The sequence below is a fragment of the Brachyhypopomus gauderio genome, chromosome 14 (assembly GCF_052324685.1).
Source record: "Brachyhypopomus gauderio isolate BG-103 chromosome 14, BGAUD_0.2, whole genome shotgun sequence".
Classification (NCBI taxonomy): domain Eukaryota; kingdom Metazoa; phylum Chordata; class Actinopteri; order Gymnotiformes; family Hypopomidae; genus Brachyhypopomus; species Brachyhypopomus gauderio.
The window spans coordinates 3,292,073-3,317,741 of record NC_135224.1 but is presented as its reverse complement, the minus strand read 5'-3'; the positions used below and the strand labels follow the sequence as shown (position 1 = coordinate 3,317,741).

Sequence of the window (25,669 nt, the reverse complement as noted above, 5' to 3'; positions counted from 1 at the left end):
TGTCGACCTCCTCTATCCACTGCACACAAGTAGGAACGGATCCAGTGGGCCAAACAATACATGAAGACTGACTTCAGAACTGTTTTGTTCACCGATGAGTGCCGTACAACGCTTGATAATCCAGATGGATGGAGTGGAGGATGGCTGGAGTGGAGGATGGATGGATGGAGTGGATGGATGGATAGAGTGGAGGATGGATGGTTGATGGACAACCCATGCATACAAGACTACGGCGCCAACAAGGAGGAGGTGGAGTAATATTATGGGCTGGAATGATGGGGAGAGAGATTGTCGGCCCCTTTAGGATCCCTGAAGGGGTAAAGATGACCTCCATAATGTATGTGGAGTTTCTCAAACAGCACTTCCTGCCATGGTTCAAGAAGAAGAACCGTGCATTCCACAGCAAGATCATTTTCATGCATGATAATGCACCATCTCATGCTGCAAAGAACACATTTGCATCTCTGGATGCTATGGACATAAAAGGGGACAAACTTATGGTGTGGCCCCCATGCTCCCCTGACCTCAACCCCATTGAGAACCTCTGGAGCACCGTCAGAAGGAGTGTCTATGATGGCGGGAGTGTCTGTGATGGCGGGAGTGTCTATGATGGCGGGAGTGTCTGTGATGGTGGGAGTGTCTGTGATGGCGGGAGTGTCTGTGATGGCGGGAGTGTCTATGATGGAGGGAGGCAGTTCACGTCTAGGCAACATCTCTGGGAGGGTATTCTGTCCTCATGCAAAACAATAGAAGCAGATACCATCCCAAACCTGACAAATTCAATGGACAAATTAAACTTGACAGTCTGTGACGGGCAGGGGTACAAACGAAAAAGGAAGCGATCACGCCAAGTCTCAGGGAAAAAGGATGGTTTAATGTATAACGTGTGCAAAAACCAAAAACCCGTGACACGATCCAAATTAAGGATATAATAACTAGCAGTCAACTGGTACAAAGACAAGACATATATAGACATAAAAAGGACAGTCAGGTGAGGCAGATCATAGACCCCGCCCACCTGAGGGGCAAACAAAACGCAACAAAAACAGGACAACTTCCGCTGTGGACGGGGGCAACCTCCATACCAGGACACAGTCATTTAGATCTTGAAGACCTAACTGAAGACAGTCTCTTTAGTAAGTGCTTTGAGCATGCTGCTTTAGATGATCGGTTTGAACAAAAGTGCAAAAGTTTGTCTTGGTTGTACCAAGTAGTTGCCATAACAACTAAACTACACTTGAACTGTTTTTAGAATGCAAAACTCAAAGTTTCCCCAAAATTTGAGTTAACAGATCTAGGTTAGTAGCCAACCCCTCTTTCTGGAATACACCTGAGGTAGCTAACAATTAACGTCACTATCCACTAAAATGTAAAATGTTTGTATAATGGACAAGGGCATAGAATAAGATTGGACAAAATTGAAGCATCCCCACCAATATCCAGGAATTATTGAATTGTGCCCACCAAAAATTTGATCCCCTCCAAAAAGAAAACCTCAATCTGTCAATCATACAGATAGATCTACATATGGGCATTGTCCCCACCAATGTCAAGAGCTAATCTACGCTCTTGATAACGAATGTAAATTGACTGGTATCTTAATTGCAGCCAGAAGACATGTAAATGAATGCTCTTTTTAACACTTCATATATGTTTACACTTATTTTTGTGTAATTTTTAATCCAACACCATAACACCTGAGACATGTCAATTAGTGATGTGACATGTCAATTAGTGATGTGGGTCACGAACGAACCGGTTCAAAGAGCCGGCTCTTTTGAGTGAACAACGAGAGCTGGTTACCCTCTAAGACCGAGCCATTTTTTTCTAAGGCTTGTCATTCAACAAATCAGAGAACAAAACAAACAGAAGAACCAATCATCGAAGGGTTATACCACCAAGCATGGAGGGGAGGGGTGGCAGATAATAACAGAGAGAAGAACCCAGATCAACCCTAGCTGAGGCACTTCCTAAATGCCAATCTGCCTTCCAAAAATAGTTGAAAAGGTTAAATCAGTTACATATTTGTTGCAAATTGTGGTTATTTTAATCAATACTGTTGGATGCTGCTGTTTTGCACTTTCCAGAGTATGTGTTTATTACCCAGAAATGGATGCGTATTTAATTTAGTAAGTTATTTTGTAACACCTTCCTTTTGGCGTCCATAAACCTTTCCCATTCACTTAATAACCATTTCGCACTGTTATGTGCATGTGTGCTTCTCCAGCGAGCAACCAGTCGTGTTGTTTACAATCTCATGTAGGCGAGTAGCGTCTCAATGCTGGTTCTCGTTTCCGAGAGTAAATATGCACTATTTACTGTAATTCCTACTTTTAAATTATTTATAACATTCCTTTATTGTTAGAATGAATACTTATAGTATATTTGTATACATTTTGGGATTTTGTCATGTAAAAAAATAAATAAAATTAGGGGTGGGCATAGATTTTTTTTTATCTAGATTAATCTCACTGAAATCTTGAAATTAATCTAGATTAATCTAGATTAAAATGGCTCATATGCGTGCTACCCAAGTAATGACTAAAAGTCAGTCTTTGAGATAGGGTTTCTTAATACAGAGGAAATTAGACCAGGGGCTCATCTCCTGTTTCCAAAATGCATCAATGACTGCTTGATGAAGCTGTTCTTTGATACTTGAAGAAGAAAAAAACATGCTCAATAAAATGTAAGCTACATGTTCAACGGTTTATTCAGTTAAACATGAAAATAGTACTGTATGCCTACATACTTTAAGAGGGCATATTCGAACATGAATTTGTAAGCCTACATACTGTACATTAAAAGGGGCTGATAACATGTTTATTCAGATAAACATGAGATTTGAAATGTAAGCCAACATTTAGTACATTTAACCTGTTTTCGGCGTCGGCGACTCTTCCCCTGGGCTGCATCAGTGCTTGACCCAGCGTCAGCAGCATTAGCAAACGGGTGCTTTGGGTTTAAATGGTACTTCAGACTGGTAAAACTCCTACAATAAACTAATTCCGCGTTGCATAAGGTGCAAACAATTTTAGTCTTGTCAATTTCTCCATTAGGAAGCTTCTTAAAAATGAATTTTCCATGAAGCAAACCTGGCGACTTCGTGGCTGCATCCATGTAAACACACGTCCGAATTTGGTTAGGAATACAGCCGAGCTAAACTATCAAGGTGAATAATTTGATATTCTTATCGGGCGATATAAAAATATCGCCGTTAATCTATTCTTAAAGTTGGGTTGGGAACTGGGTCAAAATAGGTAAGCAAACTGATAACGAACGCCGTTAATGGCCCACCACTAAATAAAATATTTATTTTTTTCCGCCGATCGATTCCACAGATAACCGGCGAAACAGCAAAGACCAGCAAATGATTTCCCCCATTAATATCTTATAAAAACACCCCTCTTGTAATTCGAGGACGAAACATGAGAAAACGTGAAGACGCTAAGATTGGGCGTTTTGAAAATAAACTACCATTAAATAATGTGATTAAAAGCGAATTATTTCGAATCATTTTGAGTATATGTATAAATATTTAACTTATTTAAGTTTATCGTGCTGGGAAATATTGAAATGGACCTTGAAAGTGACGTACAAGTGCTTTAATTCCATTATGACTTTGATCCAGAAGCGACACTGTGCTGGCTGGCTAGCTAGTCACGTTATGTATCTTGTGTTAATCATTCATGTATCGTATCAACGAACTACCTACGCTAGTGAAACCTACGTTTGCGCTCGTGTTAGTTAACCTAACGTAAGCTAGTCCACTAGCTAGCTAGACAACTTCTTTGTGCTGTCAGTTGATCTTTGATGCCAATTAAATCAGAGGTGGGACCAAGTCAGTGTTTTGCAAGTCTCAAGTAAGTCCAAGTCTTTATCCTCAAGTCCCAAGTCAAGTCTCAAGCAAAGACAGTCAAGTCAAGTCAAGTCTCGAGTCAAGACAGGCAACTGTCAAGTCAAGTCCCAAGTCTGAAACTTGGAATTTCAAGTCCTTTCAAGTCTTTTTTTTTTAACCAATGTTGCAGGTATATTTTAAATGTAAATAATAGACATGTGTTCTTTTTTAAATTTGTATTCTCCTCAAATCTTGATAAAACATGTGCAACTGAAAACACGAAGTATTAAAAAAAATTAAATTACACCTCTTTATTGCACAGTTCAATTTGTTAAAATTAGCTGCAAAAATATTCATACTTTAAACTACAATTTTCCAGAAATAAATATTATGTGAAAAAGTCATAAGTAGAACTCAATGTTCAAATAAAAAGTGCTGATATTTTCACAGTACAATACAAAGAACCATAACAGCATTTTTCCCTCTCTTCTCTTATCTGGTTTCTTGGAGAACATGTGTGTCCATGTGTGAGTGACACAATATAAGAACTGAACAATTAACAGGAATCTGCAACTTTAGACATTTCAGTAAACTATTCTGCATTGCATTTGCAAAAGACCAAACTGGCCAAAAGTCTGTAGGCTATGTCATTTGTGCACGATGAGGCCGTAGAATGATGTCCCCATAGCTGAAAACTCGCTCTACTTTTGTCAATATATTTTTTCTCGACGTAGATGTCTTCAAATACACAATCCATGCTGAGAAAGAACTGGATATGATGGTGACAGAGAGAGGCTCTCTTCCCCGAGTTCAGATACAGAACCCAGGTTTGCCAACTCTCACGCATTGAGCGTGAGACACACGCATTTGACTGTCTTCACACGCTCACACGCCACACTTCCGATATCTCACGCTGAAAAAAAATCTAGTTTATTTACCTCTGATCCATAGCTATGATTCAATGAGTTACTAGTTCGCTCTGGCACCAACCACTGGCGATCGATCGATCGCGATATGTGGAAAAGCAGAGGACCGGTCTGCGTCAGAAGGACGGAAATGAAATTAATGGGGCGCACTTTATAAATATTAATATGCGCTTTAAAATTTAGATTTGGGGTAAAAAAAAATCAGGTCTTTGCAAGTAAACAGGATCAAGTCCAATTCAAGTCCCAAGTTATTGGTGTAAAAGTCCAAGTCAAGTCTAAGTCTCTGAATATTTTTTCAAGTCAAGTCAAAAGTCTTAATATTAATGACTCGAGTCTGACTCGAGTCCAAGTCATGTGACTCGAGTCCCCATCATTATTGGCTATTCAACTGAGCAATAGACGTTTGTTAAAACTGACTGACTACAACTCTGGTTTATAATAAATATTAAAGATCTTAATAAATTCTGATCAATTTGTGAGTTATACTGTACATTAATAAGCAGCTGTAATTATACCAGCCGCGTACAGCCGCACACGTAACGTTAAGAGACTTTAAATGACGTCATAACGTAATAGACGTATAAAACTTATGGGACCAGTAACCATAGCAACCACAAAACATTACTGTATTGCGAATATCATATATAAATGTAATGTTTTGTGGTTGCTGTGGTTACTGCGACCGTTTATATATATATACGGTCTCTGCGAATATCACATTCAAAGCATTTGTCAACTCGAAGCGAAGAAGTTTCCATTGATTATTCGGAAAGAGCGCAGATTTGACGATCTCTTGAACACAATGGGTTGTGTTTACTCATGTATGAAGGTATTTATAGCTTTTTTAATACTTTATGGACCAATATTTAAATTTATAGTACAAAAAAAGAGTAACCGGCCGCGTTGATTGTGCGTAATTCTCCTGACTGAAAATCGCCCTGATACCTCAGACGTAAAGCCTTGCGAGCGACCGTAGCGCGTCCGCCCACCTCGCGCGACCCTGCGGTGGAAGCGTTTATACTTTCCGCGTGCAGTGTTCTCCGAAACGATATGTGGTAGTATAAAGAAACACCCTTCAACAACAGGGGAAGGAACATTTATGACGAATTTTAATGTTGCTTTGTGTTCCAGGTTTGAAAGTGCTGGAATTTAGGCTAAAGTACTTTAAAATGCCTGAAATTGTAACTACTTCGTTTCACAACAAATATCTATCTGACTGAACAGTTCTCTTGTGTTACGTTAACAAATACGAGCCTCTTGTAATTCCAGGACGAAACATGAGAGAACGTGAATACGTTAAGATTGGGCGTTTTGAAAATAAACTACCATTAAATGTGATTAAAAGCGAATTATTTCGAATAATTTTGAGTATATGTATAAATATTTAACTTAAGTTTATTGTGCTGGGAAATATTGAAATGGATCTTGAAAGTGACGTACAAGTGCTTTAATTCCACCTTGTGAAGGTGTATGAACCCTGCAAACAGCGCGCAAAGTTACAAAATTCGTGAGGCGCACGACCACAAATCGACAGCGCGAGGCCCTCGCGCACGCGGAGCCACAGCGATTACCTCATTTTCGCCGCGCGGACCCTCGCGCCGCTCGCGACGCGTCAAGTATAAACCAGGCTTAATGTTGGAGAATAACGGAGCCCGCGATCTGCTCAACACGGCCAGCGTCCCTTCCTCACAACAACTCAGTCGTTTCATTAAGAGAAGTGCCATTCTGTCGTCGTAATAATCAAGATAAACTAGCAACTAAGAAATTAGGGCCACCGAGACCAAATTTAAACATCAAACAAGTGAAGTGTCCACAAAGGGAGGAAAAGAAAATAACCGGGGATTTTGGTGAAACTGGTATGAAGGGAAAACATGGCTAGCAGGCTGTGAAGTAGCGCGCGCCCTGTTCTGCATTCTGTTCCATCTTTAATGCTGTTGCCCATTTATATTCTAAAATGAAACACCTAAAATAAAATACTGTCTGAGGAATACAGAAATTATTGAGAGTGGGAAAGATTCACTTTATTTAATTAATGGTGAATCTGGCCTCTCTCCATATTTAAAGATGTTTGAGGGCAAATTGAGAGATGACAATTTTTGTTGACCACAGTTAATTGTTCAGGAAATTGTAGCTTTAACCAAGATGATATTTACAAGATATATCAGTGCACAAATACTGTACAGTCTATAATGTAAAGAGAAATATATATGATTATATTTTCATTGGTTAAGTCACTGTTATTTACCCACTGAAATGGTCACCTTGGATGTCATCACAACAATTGCCCCCCCACCCCCCCCCCCCCCCTCCGAGATATTTGTCAGAGGCCACCACTTGTACTGAGATAATATTTCGCATACTAATGAACTGACAAACCAATAAATGCTGTTTTACAGAAAAATAAGAAAGCAGGTGTGGAGAATGAGGTAGTTGTAAAGAAGGAGAAAAAGAAGAGAAAATGGTGGAGATTTATCAAGGTGTCCTCCAAGGCATCTCATGGTCGTGTGTCATCTGAGGGGCACTCCATGGACGTCACCTCATCCACCTCTTCATCTGAGGGACACAACTCCCCTGCTCCTACCTCTCCTCCTGTGATTAGTTTCCAAAATACTTTATCTGCTCATCCTGCTCATTCCTGGCCCTCAGCTCCCAGGTATGAAAAGCATTTCAGCCTTATGAACTGTTTAGTCACGTGTATGTTTTTTCATAAATCATGAGAAACTGAAAAAATTAAAAACAGCAACAGAAAGTGTTTCTTCACAACTGTCTAATGATAGGTAAATGAAAATTTTGTGTACAACACAAACTCCATGTTCATCTCACACTGCTTTCTCATTCAGATCGGTGGCAGGTCAGGTGGAGACAGCAGCTAGTGTGCAGACAGAAGCTTGTGTGCACACTCAAAATGTGTTGCAACCACACATCCCCGAAATGAAGCCTGAGAGTGGCCAGGGTGAGGGCGAAGGCCACGCCCCCACTGTTTCAACTGTCAGAGACACCGACATTCAACAGCTCGGGTAATGATACGCAGCATATTTGACATTGTATGATTGTACAATTTACACAGATGAACCTATCTTTATCTATTATACAAAAACACACACACAGCAGTTAAAGGAGCAATACGTAATTTTTGTACTTCTTCTTCACAATATGAAACAGCTAGTATACTGACAGCTAGTGGCCTGGAAGTTTCACAGAATGTGTACTAAATCTATTTTGAAATGTGAATGTCTCTTAGATTTCCCAACATTGGGAATACGTGCTACATGAATGCCACTCTGCAGTGCCTACTGAGTCTCTCCTCCTTCTGGAGACCCATCAGAGCTCAGTGCTTCAGCTGGACGGATCCATTCAGCTGCCAGATGCTGAGGTACCCGAACCAGAGGATTTATGTGTCTAAACGTTTTAAATATGAGTGCTTAGGGGGTTGTTGTGATGCTGAGAGATATAAACCACATTGGACTTCCTGTTGCTGTGTGTAGATGTTTCGCAGATCTGCAGCAGGCCAGGCTCACCACTCAAAGCTCTACAGAGAAGATGCAGCTCCTGGGGGCCCTGAATGCCTGTGTTTCAGTCTGGTGCCCTGAGTTTGGAGAAGACTATGAACAGGTCCAGTTACATAGCCCTCTGAGCCATTACGAACACATCAGTATCACATGCAGGACCTGCACACAGTCTTTTTTGTTTTTTCACTGTGCTGCTGCCGTTGAAGTCCAGGAGCAAAGCCCCCTTTGACGTTCTCTGCTGTCTTCCACAGGATGCCCATGAGTTCCTGTTGCTGTGTTTTCGGCTGCTGAAGGAGGAGGGAGAGATACTCACGGACTCCTTCTCTCACGTCTGCCCTGTAGCTAGCTTTGAGTTTTATATCAAGACCATGCGCACCTGCAGCAGGTATTTCTGTGTTATATCCCTACATCTCCATTTAGTAAACGGACTGGTCTTAACTAGTCTTAACATGTGTTAACTCATACACGGTGTATGGGATACAGTGCGTTATCTGTGTCAATGTTGAAATGTCTCCGTTCTATTTTGTGAAAGCTGTGGACTGCAGAACACCAGAATGGAGGACTTCAATCACCTCTCTGTTGACCTGAGCTCTACCTTGACGGACAGTCTACACAGTTACTTCAAGGTTTGTCAGCTCACACACTTTTCCTGGACAAAACCTTATTACCATTTTATTAAATTAGAGCAAGAGAACCGTTATGGCATGCTGCCATTCAGATTTTTGTCACTCTCTAAAAATCTTTTTTCAGCCAACAGTTTTGGAGTATTACTGTGAATGTGGTCAAGGCAGCGAGGCACATGAAGAGATTGAGTTCTTCTCACTGCCACAGTGAGTCTCACCTTATGCAAATGAGCAGAAACAATGAGTTTTAAACCAGTCCAACTTGCACACACTTCAAGTCCTTAAGTTGTTTTGTCTTTGGCGCAGAGTTCTGATCCTACACGTGAAGAGGTTTAACATGCTGGGCCAAAAGCTAAGAGACCGGATGGACATCCCAGCAGAGCTGGACCTCTCTGTCCTTCCTGGGGCGTCTGCACTCATGCAGCAGTTAAGGTGAGCTCATACAACAGGCTGAGCCTGCCGACTCTCATCTCTGTCCACCCTCACACATTTAGCTATAAAACCCTGACTGAATGGCTGTGTGATTTGTCCACAGTGGACCAGCTTGCACCCTGGACAAACCTCACGAAAGTCCGGAAAACGTGCAGAAAAACTCTCTTCCAGAGCAAGGTAGATATCTGCTTTTTTTCTCACAGTGAAATATCGAACTTTGGAGAGACAACAGGTAAATTTATAAGTATCTGCCATAATGATGTCATTCTTATAACCCATTAGAAGTAAATGAGAGCAGAGAAGGACTGGTAGGGAACAGACAGCACTTCAGACCACTGGTGAGGAGAGAGATAGAGAGATAAAAAAAGAAGATAGAGGTTGAGTGAGACTGAGGAAGAGAGGCTGAGACAGATAAATAGATATGAGAAAGAACTGTATTAACATCTTTAATGCATTTTCACTTGAATCATATGAAAAAAAATGGATGTATGTGTTGTTTGCAGGAATGTTTCTCCACATACAGGCTCAACGCTGTGGTGTCTCATTTGGGTGTCCGCATGGACAGTGGTGAGTAGTCTGACATTTTTCACACCCATGCAGTAGAAAATATAAAAAGAATACTGACCTCTGCTACCCCTACAGGGCACTACATCAGCCACGTAGCTGAGGAAGGAGAGAGCTGGCTGTCATTCAATGATTCGAAAGTCACAAGAAAGAATGAGGCAGCCATCCTTAAGAGCGCGGCAACAACAGCCTACTTGCTCTTCTACGTGCAAAGGTAGCAGCTCACCTTCTAACTCAGGTACATTTACTGAAATTCAATAAGCTGAATTCCAACTGCTCACATTTTGCTGTTGTGTCCAGTGTGGCTGGAGAGAGGAACGTGGCCCCATGGAAGGAGGACCTGGGAGAGGCAGCAGTGTCCCCCTAAACCCAACACCACGCCGGGTCCAAGTCAGGATACACATGTAAGAATCTACAGCCACACTTCATAAAACAGGGTACACATCTACTCAGACCAGTTCGGGTCTACTGCTGCATGTTCCTGTCGTCCAATCGTAGGACACAGTTAATTATGAATGGCTGCAGCCTTTCAGATTTGGGAACATAGGTACCGTGGTCTGTCAGGACTCTTAACAGAAACACATTCCATAAGCTTATATATGTAGGTAGGAAATTAGCCTTTACCCTGCCCTAGGCCTTATAATCAAAATGTGCACAATTAGAAACTTCCTTCCTAAATGACCGCTCACACTTGCGTGCCTGCATAAGATCTTTAACCCAGTAAAATAAATAGTTTTTCTCCACACTCTCATTAATCAGCAGTAGTTGGAACAGCATAGAGAAATAACCGACAGCACTGAGAAATAACCAACATTTACTCTTTATTTGCATATTTCAGGAGTGAACCTGAAGCTCTGATGTGACGTTGCTGACGTGATGACATAGGACCAGATGCATCAGAAACTAATTCTAAAAAAATTAAAGACTTATTAAACTTCACCTGCTATATCAGGATTTTTATAGAGGAGCTTTCTCCTACATGCATCACGTCACACTCTGGCAAAATCAAGCGAAATAACTACTAATACCCTCATTGTTAACACACTACTTCTGGGCACTGAAGAGACCAAACAGGCAAAAATACACTGTACACTTTAGCAATACATTTGTACACATTTCAAGTGTAATAATATCCTCATTCATAAATGAGTAAATAAAGTTCATTCAGTAAAATGTACACCCTTGAAAACCATATGTAATAGAATTACATATTATTCTTACCATGATCATTCTGAACCAAGGTTATAACCCTTAATGAAAATGAACAAAATAATGAAAACTGATATTGAAAAAATATTTTCGTTAACTGATATAAATAATAACAGTAATAATAAAAACGGTAACTAACTGTAACTGTGTTAGGGTAAACGCCCCCATTAAGCTCACCCAAATCTAAAATTTGACATATTTACAGCCAAAGTAATTAAGTCAAGTCAAGTCAAGAGGTTTTATTGTCATTTCAACTACATATGGAGTACATAGTGATAAGGAACAACAGTGCAGACAGAACACAAGTGCAACACAAGTGTGGACAGAGCACAACACAATACAGACAGTAGTGTACAGAGTGCAGACAGACACTTCACTAGAGAGAGAAGTGTAAGAGGTAGGTTGGATAGTGCAAATTGTGCCATGTGCAATACGCAGTATATATACAAAGGGAGTCCCTGTCGCAGTGTAGTAGTGTGTGTAGTGCAAGTGCCTTCACATTGTCAGGGATAAGTGTTTGGGTGTGTGTGTGTGTGTGTATGTATGGAGGAGAAGTCCATCAGTTTAGTGTCTGGCGTTGAGGAGTCTGATGGCTTGTGGGAGGAAGCTGTTGCAGAGTCTGGCCGTGTTGGACCGGATGCTGTGGTACCTTCTTCCCGATGGGAGGAGGGAGAACAGTGTGTGGGAGGGGTGGGTGGGGTCGTCCACAATGCTAGTTGCTTCGCGGATGCAGCGGGTGGTGTAAATGTCCGTGACGGAGGGGAGAGAGACACCAGTGATCCTCTCAGCTATCCTCACTATACGCTGGAGGGTCTTGTGATCGGAGACATTGCAGTTCCCAAACCAGGCAGTGATGCAGCTGCTCAGGATGCTCTCTATGGTGCCTCTGTAGAAGATGGTGAGGATGGGTAGAGGGAGGCGGGCCTTTCTCAGCTTCCAGAGGAAGTAGAGACGCTGCTGGGCTTTCTTGGCTGTAGAACTGGTGTTCAGGGTCCAGGTGAGGTTCTCCGATAAGTGGACACCAAGGAACTTGGTGCTCTTAACGATCTCCACAGAGGACCCATTGATGTTGAGCGGAGAGTGAGTGTGATGTGCTCTCCTGAAGTCAACAACCATTTCCTTGGTCTTGTCCACGTTCAGGTGAAGGTTGTTGTCTTTACACCAGTCTGTCAGCCGCTGCACCTCCTCTCTGTACACCGACTCGTCACCTTTGCTGATGAGACCCAGCACTGTTGTATCATCGGCGAACTTAATGATGTGGTTTGAACTGTGTTTTGCCACACAGTCATGAGTCAGCAGGGTGAACAGCAGAAGACTCAGAACACTGCCCTGGGGGACCCCGGTGTTCAGTGTGATGGTGCTGGAGGTGCTGTTCCCGATCTGACAGTCACATTTGATATCGACGTTCCTGTACCTATTATTCAGACGTGTGGACTCGAGTCACATGACTTGGACTGATCACTAAACTGATGACTTGTGACTTGACTCGACAACATCACTGAAGACTTGCGACTTGACTTAGACTTTACCTTTACTGACTTGGACTTGGAATCGAACTTGAGCTTTAAGACTTGAAAAGACTTGAAATCCTTATTTTAACATAATAAATAAGTAATATAGAATCACATAACTGGATCATTTTGTCTCAGGGAAAAAGGATGGTTTAATGTATAACGTGTGCAAAAACCAAAAACCCGTGACACGATCCAAATTAAGGATATAATAACTAGCAGTCAACTGGTACAAAGACAAGACATATATAGACATAAAAAGGACAGTCAGGTGAGGCAGATCATAGACCCCGCCCACCTGAGGGGCAAACAAAACGCAACAAAAACAGGACAACTTCCGCTGTGGACGGGGGCGACCTCCATACCAGGACACAGTCATTTAGATCTTGAAGACCTAACTGAAGACAGTCTCTTTAGTAAGTGCTTTGAGCATGCTGCTTTAGATGATCGGTTTGAACAAAAGTGCAAAAGTTTGTCTTGGTTGTACCAAGTAGTTGCCATAACAACTAAACTACACTTGAACTGTTTTTAGAATGCAAAACTCAAAGTTTCCCCAAAATTTGAGTTAACTGATCTAGGTTAGTAGCCAACCCCTCTTTCTGGAATACACCTGAGGTAGCTAGCAATTAACGTCACTATCCACTAAAATGTAAAATGTTTGTATAATGGACAAGGGCATAGAATAAGATTGGACAAAATTGAAGCATCCCCACCAATATCCAGGAATTATTGAATTGTGCCCACCAAAAATTTGATCCCCTCCAAAAAGAAAACCTCAATCTGTCAATCATACAGATAGATCTACATATGGGCATTGTCCCCACCAATGTCAAGAGCTAATCTACGCTCTTGATAACGAATGTAAATTGACTGGTATCTTAATTGCAGCCAGAAGACATGTAAATGAATGCTCTTTTTAACACTTCATATATGTTTACACTTATTTTTGTGTAATTTTTAATCCAACACCATAACACCTGAGACATGTCAATTAGTGATGTGACATGTCAATTAGTGATGTGGGTCACGAACGAACCGGTTCAAAGAGCCGGCTCTTTTGAGTGAACAACGAGAGCTGGTTACCCTCTAAGACCGAGCCATTTTTTCTAAGGCTTGTCATTCAACAAATCAGAGAACAAAACAAACAGAAGAACCAATCATCGAAGGGTTATACCACCAAGCATGGAGGGGAGGGGTGGCAGATAATAACAGAGAGAAGAACCCAGATCAACCCTAGCTGAGGCACTTCCTAAATGCCAATCTGCCTTCCAAAAATAGTTGAAAAGGTTAAATCAGTTACATATTTGTTGCAAATTGTGGTTATTTTAATCACTACTGTTGGATGCTGCTGTTTTGCACTTTCCAGAGTATGTGTTTATTACCCAGAAATGGATGCGTATTTAATTTAGTAAGTTATTTTGTAACACCTTCCTTTTGGCGTCCATAAACCTTTCCCATTCACTTAATAACCATTTCGCACTGTTATGTGCATGTGTGCTTGTCCAGCGAGCAACCAGTCGTGTTGTTTACAATCTCATGTAGGCGAGTAGCGTCTCGATGCTGGTTCTCGTTTCTGAGAGTAAATATGCACTATTTACTGTAATTCCTACTTTTAAATTATTTATAACATTCCTTTATTGTTAGAATGAATACTTATAGTATATTTGTATACATTTTGGGATTTTGTCATGTAAAAAAATAAATAAAATTAGGGGTGGGCATAGATTTTTTTTTTTATCTAGATTAATCTCACTGAAATCTTGAAATTAATCTAGATTAATCTAGATTAAAATGGCTCATATGCGTGCTACCCAAGTAATGACTAAAAGTCAGTCTTTGAGATAGGGTTTCTTAATACAGAGGAAATTAGACCAGGGGCTCATCTCCTGTTTCCAAAATGCATCAATGACTGCTTGATGAAGCTGTTCTTTGATACTTGAAGAAGAAAAAAACATGCTCAATAAATGTAGGCTACATGTTCAACGGTTTATTCAGTTAAACATGAAAATAGTACTGTATGCCTACATACTTTAAGAGGGCATATTCGAACATGAATTTGTAAGCCTACATACTGTACATTAAAAGGGGCTGATAACATGTTTATTCAGATAAACATGAGATTTGAAATGTAAGCCAACATTTAGTACATTTAACCTGTTTTCGGCGTCGGCGACTCTTCCCCTGGGCTGCATCAGTGCTTGACCCAGCGTCAGCAGCATTAGCAAACTCGTGCTTTGCATTTAAATGGTACTTCAGACTGGTAGTACTCCTACAATAAACTAATTCCGCGTTGCATAAGCTGTAAACAACTTTAGTCTTGTCAATTTCTCCATTAGGAAGCTTCCTAAAAATGAATTTTCCATGAAGCAAACCTGGCGACTTCGTGGCTGCATCCATGTAAACACACGTCCGAATTTGGTTAGGAATACAGCCGAGCTAAACTATCAAGGTGAATAATTTGATATTCTTATCGGGCGATATAAAAATATCGCCGTTAATCTATTCTTAAAGTTGGGTTGGGAACTGGGTCAAAATAGGTAAGCAAACTGATAACGAACGCCGTTAATGGCCCACCACTAAATAAAATATTTATTTTTTCCGCCGATCGATTCCACAGATAACCGGCGAAAAAGCAAAGACCAGCAAATGATTTCCCCCATTAATATCTTATAAAAACACCCCTCTTGTAATTCGAGGACGAAACATGAGAAAACGTGAAGACGCTAAGATTGGGCGTTTTGAAAATAAACTACCATTAAATAATGTGATTAAAAGCTAATTATTTCGAATCATTTTGAGTATATGTATAAATATTTACTTATTTAAGTTTATCGTGCTGGGAAATATTGAAATGGACCTTGAAAGTGACGTACAAGTGCTTTAATTCCATTATGACTTTGATCCAGAAGCGACACCGTGCTGGCTGGCTGGCTAGTCACGTTATGTATCTTGTGTTAATCATTCATGTATCGTATCAACGAACTACCTACGCTAGTGAAACCTACGTTTGCGCTCGTGTTAGTTAACCTAACGTAAGCTAGTCCACTAGCTAGCTAGACAACTTCTTTGTGCTGTCAGTTGACCTTTGATGCCAATTAAATCAGAGGTGGGACCAAGTCAGTGTTTTGCAAGTCTCAAGTAAGTCCAAGTCTTTATCCTCAAGTCCCAAGACAAGTCTCAAGCAAAGACAGTCAAGTCAAGTCAAGTCTCAAGTCAAGTCTCAAGCAAAGACAGTCAAGTCAAGTCAAGTCTCGAGTCAAGACAGGCAACCGTCAAGTCAAGTCCCAAGTCTGAAACTTGGAATTTCAAGTCCTTTCAAGTCTTTTTTTTTAACCAATGTTGCAGGTATATTTTAAATGTAAATAATAGACATGTGTTCTTTTTTAAATTTGTATTCTCCTCAAATCTTGATAAAACATGTGCAACTGAAAACACGAAGTATTAAAAAAAAAATTACACCTCTTTATTGCACAGTTCAATTTGTTAAAATTATCTGCAAAAATATTCATACTTTAAACTACAATTTTCCAGAAATAAATATTATGTGAAAAAGTCATAAGTAGAACTCCATGTTCAAATAAAAAGTGCTGATATTTTCCCAGTACAATACAAAGAACCATAACAGCATTTTTCCCTCTCTTCTCTTATTTGGTTTCTTGGAGAACATGTGTGTCCATGTGTGAGTGACACAAGACAAACAAATATAAGAACTGAACAATTAACAGGAATCTGCAACTTTAGACATTTCAGTAAACTATTCTGCATTGCATTTGCAAAAGACCAAACTGGCCAAAAGTCTGTAGGCTATGTCATTTGTGCACGATGAGGCCGTAGAATGATGCCCCCATAGCTGAAAACTCGCTCTACTTTTGTCAATATATTTTTTCTCGACGTAGATGTCTTCAAATACACAATCCATGCTGAGAAAGAACTGGATATGATGGTGACAGAGAGAGGCTCTCTTCCCCGAGTTCAGATACAGAACCCAGGTTTGCCAACTCTCACGCATTGAGCGTGAGACACACGCATTTGACTGTCTTCACACGCTCACACGCCACACTTCCGATATCTCACGCTGAAAAAAAAAATCTAGTTTATTTACCTCTGATCCACATCTATGATTCAATGAGTTACTAGTTCGCTCTGGCACCAACCACTGGCGATCGATCGATCGCGATATGTGGAAAAGCAGAGGACCGGTCTGCGTCAGAAGGACGGAAATGAAATTAATGGGGCGCACTTTATAAATATTAATATGCGCTTTAAAATTTAGATTTGGGGTAAAAAAAATCAGGTCTTTGCAAGTAAACAGGATCAAGTCCAATTCAAGTCCCAAGTTATTGGTGTAAAAGTCCAAGTCAAGTCTAAGTCTCTGAATATTTTTTCAAGTCAAGTCAAAAGTCTTAATATTGATGACTCGAGTCTGACTCGAGTCCAAGTCATGTGACTCGAGTCCCCACCTCTGAATTAAATCATTATTGGCTATTCAACTGAGCAATAGACGTTTGTTAAAACTGACTGACTACAACTCTGGTTTATAATAAATATTAAAGATCTTAATAAATTCTGATCAATTTGTGAGTTATACTGTACATTAATAAGCAGCTGTAATTATACCAGCCGCGTACAGCCGCACACGTAACGTTAAGAGACTTTAAATGACGTCATAACGTAATAGACGACACTGCAGTAGTCGGGTGCATCATGGATGGACAGGACGGAGAGTACAGGGATGTTGTTAACAGCTTCGTAGAGTGGACTGCAAAGAACCATCTACTCCTCAATGTAGATAAGACCAAGGAGATGGTGGTGGATTTCAGTAAAAAGGGGTCACAAATCAGTCCCATTAACATCATGGGTCGGAATGTCGAGTGGGTGGATACCTACAAATACCTGGGTGTCCTGCTCGACAATAAACTAGACTGGAAGGCTAACACAGAGGCCGTGTATAAGAAAGGGATGAGCAGGCTATATTTTCTCAGAAGGCTCAGATCATTCAATGTGTGTAACAAGATGCTGGGAATCTTCTATCAGTCTGTTGTTGCGAGTGCACTTTTCCATGCGGCAGTTTGTTGGGGAGGCAGCATCAGAAAAGCGGAGGAGAAAAGACTGAACAGGCTGATCAAGAAGGCGGGTTCTGTTCTTGGCTACCAATTGGATGGTTTCGAGGTGGTGGTTAACAACCGGTCACAGAGCAAGCTCACAGATATACTGGACAACAATACACACCCCCTCCATGGGCTGTTGGTCGGACAGCAGAGCACCTTCAGCAACAGACTCCGACAGCTCAGGTGTAGAAAGGAGAGGTACAGGAGATCGTTTGTACCAACAGCGATCACACTGTATAACACACACAGTGCCAGGACACCAACAGACACCAATAATTCCCTGAATACCTGAGCACAAGCTGGACACTTTAAACTTGGACACTTTACACTTTTGACACTTTTGAAGGACTGAGCACGGGCAGGACACTTTAAACACTTAAACTTGGAAGTTTTTAATTTATGATAAGGTTATTATTTTATTGTTTATTTTACTTTGTATTTTATTATTATTATCATCCTCTTTAATCTTAAATTTGTATAGTGTATTTTGTTTTTGATTGTACTGGAGTTGCAGCAATATGTGAATTTCCCACCGGGATTAAATAAACTTCTATCTATCTATCTATCTATCTATCTAGACGTATAAAACTTATGGGACCAGTAACCATAGCAACCACAAAACATTACTGTATTGCGAATATCATATATAAATGTAATGTTTTGTGGTTGCTGTGGTTACTGCGACCGTTTATATATATATACGGTCTCTGCGAATATCACATTCAAAGCATTTGTCAACTGGAAGCGAAGAAGTTTCCATTGATTATTCGGAAAGAGCGCAGATTTGACGATCTCTTGAACACAATGGGTTGTGTTTACTCATGTATGAAGGTATTTATAGCTTTTTTAATACTTTATGGACCAATATTTAAATTTATAGTAACAAAAAAAAAGAGTAACCGGCCGGGTTGATTGTGCGTAATTCTCCTGACTGAAAATCGCCCTGATACCTCAGACGTAAAGCCTTGCGAGCGACCGTAGCGCGTCCGCCCACCTCGCGCGACCCTGCGGTGGAAGCGTTTATACTTTCCGCGTGCAGTGTTCTCCGAAACGATATGTGGTAGTATAAAGAAACACCCTTCAACAACAGGGGAAGGAACATTTATGACGAATTTTAATGTTGCTTTGTGTTCCAGGTTTGAAAGTGCTGGAATTTAGGCTAAAGTACTTTAAAATGCCTGAAATTGTAACTACTTCGTTTCACAACAAATATCTATCTGACTGAACAGTTCTCTTGTGTTACGTTAACAAATACGAGCCTCTTGTAATTCCAGGACGAAACATGAGAAAACGTGAATACGCTAAGATTGGGCGTTTTGAAAATAAACTACCATTAAATGTGATTAAAAGCGAATTATTTCGAATCATTTTGAGTATATGTATAAATATTTAACTTACGTTTATTGTGCTGGGAAATATTGAAATGGATCTTGAAAGTGACGTACAAGTGCTTTAATTCCACCTTGTGAAGGTGTATGAACCCGTGACTTTGTTCATTGCGCTGAGGCGCAGCGCGCAAAGTTACAAAATTCGTGAGGCGCACGACCACGAATCGACAGCGCGCGAGGCCCTCGCGCACGCGGAACCACAGCGATTACCTCATTTTCGCCGCGCGGACCCTCGCGCCGCTCGCGACGCGTCAAGTATAAACCAGGCTTAATGTTGGAGAATAACGGAGCTCGCGATCTGCTCAACACGGCCAGCGTCCCTTCCTCACAACAACTCAGTCGTTTCATTAGGAGAAGTGCCATTCTGTCGTCGTAATAATCAAGATAAACTAGCAACTAAGAAATTAGGGCCACCGAGACCAAATTTAAACATCAAACAAGTGAAGTGTCCACAAAGGGAGGAAAAGAAAATAACCGGGGATTTTGGTGAAACTGGTATGAAGGGAAAACATGGCTAGCAGGCTGTGAAGTAGCGAGCGCCCTGTTCTGCATTCTGTTCCATCTTTAATGCTGTTGCCCACTTATATTCTAAAATGAAACACCTAAAATAAAATGCTGTCTGGGGAATACAGAAATTATTGAGAGTGGGAAAGATTCACTTTATTTAATTAATGGTGAATCTGGCCTCTCTCCATGTTTAAAGATGTTTGAGGGCAAATTGAGAGATGACCATTTTTGTTGACCACAGTTAATTGTTCAGGAATTGTAGCTTTAACCAAGATGATATTTACAAGATATATCAGTGCACAAATACTGTACAGTCTATAATGTAAAGAGAAATATATATGATTATATTTTCATTGGTTAAGTCACTGTTATTTACCCACTGAAATGGTCACCTTGGATGTCATCACAACAATTGCCCCCCCACCCCCCCCCCTCCGAGATATTTGTCAGAGGCCACCACTTGTACTGAGATAATATTTCGCATACTAATGAACTGACAAACCAATAAATGCTGTTTTACAGAAAAATAAGAAAGCAGGTGTGGAGAATGAGGTAGTTGTAAAGAAGGAGAAAAAGAAGAGAAAATGGTGGAGATTTATCAAGGTGTCCTCCAAGGCATCTCATGGTCGTGTGTCATCTGAGGGGCACTCCATGGACGTCACCTCATCCACCTCTTCATCTGAGGGACACAACTCCCCTGCTCCTACCTCTCCTCCTGTGATTAGTTTCCAAAATACTTTATCTGCTCATCCTGCTCATTCCTGGCCCTCAGCTCCCAGGTATGAAAAGCATTTCAGCCTTATGAACTGTTTAGTCACGTGTATGTTTTTTCATAAATCATGAGAAACTGAAAAAATAAAAAACAGCAACAGAAAGTGTTTCTTCACAACTGTCTAATGATAGGTAAGTGAAAATTTTGTGTACAACACAAACTCCATGTTCATCTCACACTGCTTTCTCATTCAGATCGGTGGCAGGTCAGGTGGAGACAGCAGCTAGTGTGCAGACAGAAGCTTGTGTGCACACTCAAAATGTGTTGCAACCACACATCCCCGAAATGAAGCCTGAGAGTGGCCAGGGTGAGGGCGAAGGCCACGCCCCCACTGTTTCGACTGTCAGAGACACCGACATTCAACAGCTCGGGTAATGATACGCAGCATATTCGACATTGTATGATTGTACAATTTACACAGATGAACCTATCTTTATCTATAATACAAAAACACACACACAGCAGTTAAAGGAGCAATACGTAATTTTTGTACTTCTTCTTCACAATATGAAACAGCTAGTATACTGACAGCTAGTGGCCTGGAAGTTTCACAGAATGTGTACTAAATCTATTTTGAAATGTGAATGTCTCTTAGATTTCCCAACATTGGGAATACGTGCTACATGAATGCCACTCTGCAGTGCCTTCTGAGTCTCTCCTCCTTCTGGAGACCCATCAGAGCTCAGTGCTTCAGCTGGACGGATCCATTCAGCTGCCAGATGCTGAGGTACCCGAACCAGAGGATTTATGTGTCTAAACGTTTTAAATATGAGTGCTTAGGGGGTTGTTGTGATGCTGAGAGATATAAATCACATTGGACTTCCTGTTGCTGTGTGTAGATGTTTCGCAGATCTGCAGCAGGGCAGGCTCACCACTCAAAGCTCTACAGAGAAGATGCAGCTCCTGGGGGCCCTGAATGCCTGTGTTTCAGTCTGGTGCCCTGAGTTTGGAGAAGACTATGAACAGGTCCAGTTACATAGCCCTCTGAGCCATTACGAACACATCAGTACCACATGCAGGACCTGCACACAAGTCTTTTTTGTTTTTTCACTGTGCTGCTGCCGTTGAAGTCCAGGAGCAAAGCCCCCTTTGACGTTCTCTGCTGTCTTCCACAGGATGCCCATGAGTTCCTGTTGCTGTGTTTTCGGCTGCTGAAGGAGGAGGGAGAGATACTCACGGACTCCTTCTCTCACGTCTGCCCTGTAGCTAGCTTTGAGTTTTATATCAAGACCATGCGCACCTGCAGCAGGTATTTCTGTGTTATATCCCTACATCTCCATTTAGTAAACGGACTGGTCTTAACTAGTCTTAACATGTGTTAACTCATACACTGTGATATGTGTTAACTCATACACTGTGTATGGGATACAGTGCATTATCTGTGTCAATGTTGAAATGTCTCCGTTCTATTTTGTGAAAGCTGTGGACTGCAGAACACCAGAATGGAGGACTTTAATCACCTCTCTGTCGACCTGAGCTCTACCTTGACGGACAGTCTACACAGTTACTTCAAGGTTTGTCAGCTCACACACTTTTCCTGGACAAAACTTTATTACCATTTTATTAAATTAGAGCACGAGAACCGTTATGGCATGCTGCCATTCAAATTTTTGTCACTCTCTAAAAATCTTTTTTCAGCCAACAGTTTTGGAGTATTACTGTGAATGTGGTCAAGGCAGCGAGGCACATGAAGAGATTGAGTTCTTCTCACTGCCACAGTGAGTCTCACCTTATGCAAATGAGCAGAAACAATGAGTTTTAAACCAGTCCAACTTGCACACACTTCAAGTCCTTAAGTTGTTTTGTCTTTGGCGCAGAGTTCTGATCCTACACGTGAAGAGGTTTAACATGCTGGGCCAAAAGCTAAGAGACCGGATGGACATCCCAGCAGAGCTGGACCTCTCTGTCCTTCCTGGGGCGTCTGCACTCATGCAGCAGTTAAGGTGAGCTCATACAACAGGCTGAGCCTGCCGACTCTCATCTCTGTCCACCCTCATACATTTAGCTATAAAACCCTGACTGAATGGCTGTGTGATTTGTCCACAGTGGACCAGCTTGCACCCTGGACAAACCTCACGAAAGTCCGGAAAACGTGCAGAAAAACTCTCTTCCAGAGCAAGGTAGATATCTGCTTTTTTCTCACAGTGAAATATCGAACTTTGGAGAGACAACAGGTAAATTTATAAGTATTTGCCATAATGATGTCATTCTTATAACCCATTAGAAGTAAATGAGAGCAGAGAAGGACTGGTAGGGAACAGACAGCACTTCAGACCACTGGTGAGGAGAGAGATAGAGAGATAAAAAAAGAAGAGAGAGGTTGAGTGAGACTGAGGAAGAGAGGCTGAGACAGATAAATAGATATGAGAAAGAACTGTATTAACATCTTTAATGCATTTTCACTTGAATCATATGAAAAAAAATGGATGTATGTGTTGTTTGCAGGAATGTTTCTCCACATACAGGCTCAACGCTGTGGTGTCTCATTTGGGTGTCCGCATGGACAGTGGTGAGTAGTCTGACATTTTTCACACCCATGCAGTAGAAACTATAAAAAGAATACTGACCTCTGCTACCCCTACAGGGCACTACATCAGCCACGTAGCTGAGGAAGGAGAGAGCTGGCTGTCATTCAATGATTCGAAAGTCACAAGAAAGAATGAGGCAGCCATCCTTAAGAGCGCGGCAACAACAGCCTACTTGCTCTTCTACGTGCAAAGGTAGCAGCTCACCTTCTAACTCAGGTACATTTACTGAAATTCAATAAGCTGAATTCCAACTGCTCACATTTTGCTGTTGTGTCCAGTGTGGCTGGAGAGAGGAACGTGGCCCCATGGAAGGAGGACCTGGGAGAGGCAGCAGTGTCCCCCTAAACCCAACACCACGCCGGGTCCAAGTCAGGATACACATGTAAGAATCTACAGCCACACTTCATAAAACAGGGTACACATCTACTCTGACCAGTTCGGGTCTACTGCTGCATGTTCCTGTCGTCCAATCGTAGGACACAGTTAATTATGAATGGCTGCAGCCTTTCAGATTTGGGAACATAGGTACCGTGGTCTGTCAGGACTCTTAACAGAAACACATTCCATAAGCTTATATATGTAGGTAGGAAATTAGCCTTTACCCTGCCCTAGGCCTTATAATCAAAATGTGCACAATTAGAAACTTCCTTCCTAAATTACCGCTCACACTTGCGTGCCTGCATAAGATCTTTAACCCAGTAAAATAAATAGTTTTTCTCCACACTCTCATTAATCGTCAGTAGTTGGAACAGCATAGAGAAATAACCGACAGCACTGAGAAATAACCAACATTTACTCTTTATTTGCATATTTCAGGAGTGAACCTGAAGCTCTGATGTGACGTTGCTGACGTGATGACATAGGACCAGATGCATCAGAAACTAATTCTAAAAAAATTAAAGACTTATTAAACTTCACCTGCTATATCAGGGTTTTTATAGAGGAGCTTTCTCCTACATGCATCACGTCACACTCCGGCAAAATCAAGCGAAAGAACTACTAATACCCTCATTGTTAACACACTACTTCTGGGCACTGAAGAGACCAAACATAGGCAAAAATACACTGTACACTTTAGCAATACATTTGTACACATTTCAAGTGTAATAATATCCTCATTCATAAATGAGTAAATAAAGTTCATGTAAAATGTACACCCTTGAAAACCATATGTAATAGAATTACATATTATTCATACCATGATCATTCTGAACCAAGGTTATAACCCTTAATGAAAATGAACAAAATAATGAAAACTGATATTGAAAAAATATTTTCGTTAACTGATATAAATAATAACAGTAATAATAAAAACGGTAACTAACTGTAACTGTGTTAGGGTAAACGCCCCCATTAAGCTCACCCAAATCTAAAATTTGACATATTTACAGCCAAAGTAATTAAGTCAAGTCAAGTCAAGAGGTTTTATTGTCATTTCAACTACATATGGAGTACATAGTGATAAGGAACAACAGTGCAGACAGGACATAAGTGCAACCAAGTGTGGACAGAGCACAACACAATACAGACAGTAGTGTACAGAGTGCAGACAGACACTTCACTAGAGAGAGAAGTGTAAGAGGTAGGTTGGATAGTGCAAATTGTGCCGTGTGCAATATGCAGTATATATACAAAGGGAGTCCCTGTCACAGTGTAGTAGTGTGTGTAGTGCAAGTGCCTTCACATTGTCAGGGATAAGTGTTTGGGTGTGTGTGTGTGTGTGTGTGTGTATGGAGGAGAAGTCCATCAGTTCAGTGTCTGGTGTTGAGGAGTCTGATGGCTTGTGGGAGGAAGCTGTTGCAGAGTCTGGCCGTGTTGGACCGGATGCTGTGGTACCTTCTTCCCGATGGGAGGAGGGAGAACAGTGTGTGGGAGGGGTGGGTGGGGTCGTCCACAATGCTGGCTGCTTTGCGGATGCAGCGGGTGGTGTAAATGTCCGTGACGGAGGGGAGAGAGACACCAATGATCCTCTCAGCTGTCCTCACTATACGCTGGAGGGTCTTGCGGTCGGAGACATTGCAGATCCCAAACCAGGCAGTGATGCAGCTGCTCAGGATGCTCTCTATGGTACCTCTGTAGAAGATGGTGAGGATGGGTAGAGGGAGGCGGGCCTTTCTCAGCTTCCAGAGGAAGTAGAGACGCTGCTGGGCTTTCTTGGCTGTAGAACTGGTGTTCAGGGTCCAGGTGAGGTTCTCCGATAAGTGGACACCAAGGAACTTGGTGCTCTTAACGATCTCCACAGAGGACCCATTGATGTTGAGCGGAGAGTGAGTGTGATGTGCTCTCCTGAAGTCAACAACCATTTCCTTGGTCTTGTCCACGTTCAGGTGAAGGTTGTTGTCTTTACACCAGTCTGTCAGCCGCTGCACCTCCTCTCTGTACGCCGACTCGTCACCTTTGCTGATGAGACCCAGCACTGTTGTATCATCGGCGAACTTAATGATGTGGTTTGAACTGTGTTTTGCCATACAGTCATGAGTCAGCAGGGTGAACAGCAGAGGACTCAGAACACTGCCCTGGGGGACCCCGGTGTTCAGTGTGATGGTGCTGGAGGTGCTGTTCCCGATCTGACAGTCACATTTGATATCGACGTTCCTGTACCTATTATTCAGACGTGTGGACTCGAGTCACATGACTTGGACTGATCACTAAACTGATGACTTGTGACTTGACTCGACAACATCACTGAAGACTTGCGACTTGACTTAGACTTTACCTTTACTGACTTGGACTTGGAATCGAACTTGAGCTTTAAGA

The 25,669-nt window shown here is 41.5% G+C and overlaps 2 protein-coding genes across 4 annotated transcripts; both read left to right on the top strand.

The window, feature by feature from the left end:
• The first annotated feature begins 5,404 nt into the window (after positions 1-5,404).
• Positions 5,405-10,859, top strand: LOC143474716 (ubiquitin carboxyl-terminal hydrolase 12-like). 2 transcript variants are annotated; one of them, XM_076972270.1, is made up of 15 exons: positions 5,407-5,590; positions 7,158-7,414; positions 7,602-7,778; positions 8,003-8,134; positions 8,247-8,373; positions 8,522-8,655; positions 8,803-8,896; positions 9,021-9,100; positions 9,200-9,325; positions 9,429-9,502; positions 9,608-9,663; positions 9,829-9,892; positions 9,968-10,103; positions 10,190-10,293; positions 10,728-10,859. In XM_076972270.1, the coding sequence occupies exons 1-14, from the start codon at positions 5,564-5,566 to the stop codon at positions 10,254-10,256; spliced, it is 1,551 nt and encodes a 516-aa protein (XP_076828385.1). In that variant the 5' UTR covers positions 5,407-5,563; the 3' UTR covers positions 10,257-10,293; positions 10,728-10,859. The 2 variants fall into 2 exon arrangements, 1 of the variants encoding a protein (XP_076828385.1); XR_013120839.1 differs by lacking the exons at positions 9,608-9,663; positions 10,728-10,859 and having other exon boundaries at positions 5,405-5,590.
• A 7,606-nt stretch (positions 10,860-18,465) lies between these two features.
• On the top strand, positions 18,466-23,966 carry LOC143474717 (ubiquitin carboxyl-terminal hydrolase 12-like). 2 transcript variants are annotated; one of them, XM_076972271.1, is made up of 15 exons: positions 18,466-18,548; positions 20,135-20,391; positions 20,579-20,755; positions 20,980-21,111; positions 21,224-21,350; positions 21,500-21,633; positions 21,805-21,898; positions 22,023-22,102; positions 22,202-22,327; positions 22,431-22,504; positions 22,609-22,664; positions 22,830-22,893; positions 22,969-23,104; positions 23,191-23,294; positions 23,729-23,966. In XM_076972271.1, the coding sequence occupies exons 1-14, from the start codon at positions 18,522-18,524 to the stop codon at positions 23,255-23,257; spliced, it is 1,551 nt and encodes a 516-aa protein (XP_076828386.1). In that variant the 5' UTR covers positions 18,466-18,521; the 3' UTR covers positions 23,258-23,294; positions 23,729-23,966. The 2 variants fall into 2 exon arrangements, 1 of the variants encoding a protein (XP_076828386.1); XR_013120840.1 differs by lacking the exons at positions 22,609-22,664; positions 23,729-23,966.
• Positions 23,967-25,669: the final 1,703 nt, after the last annotated feature.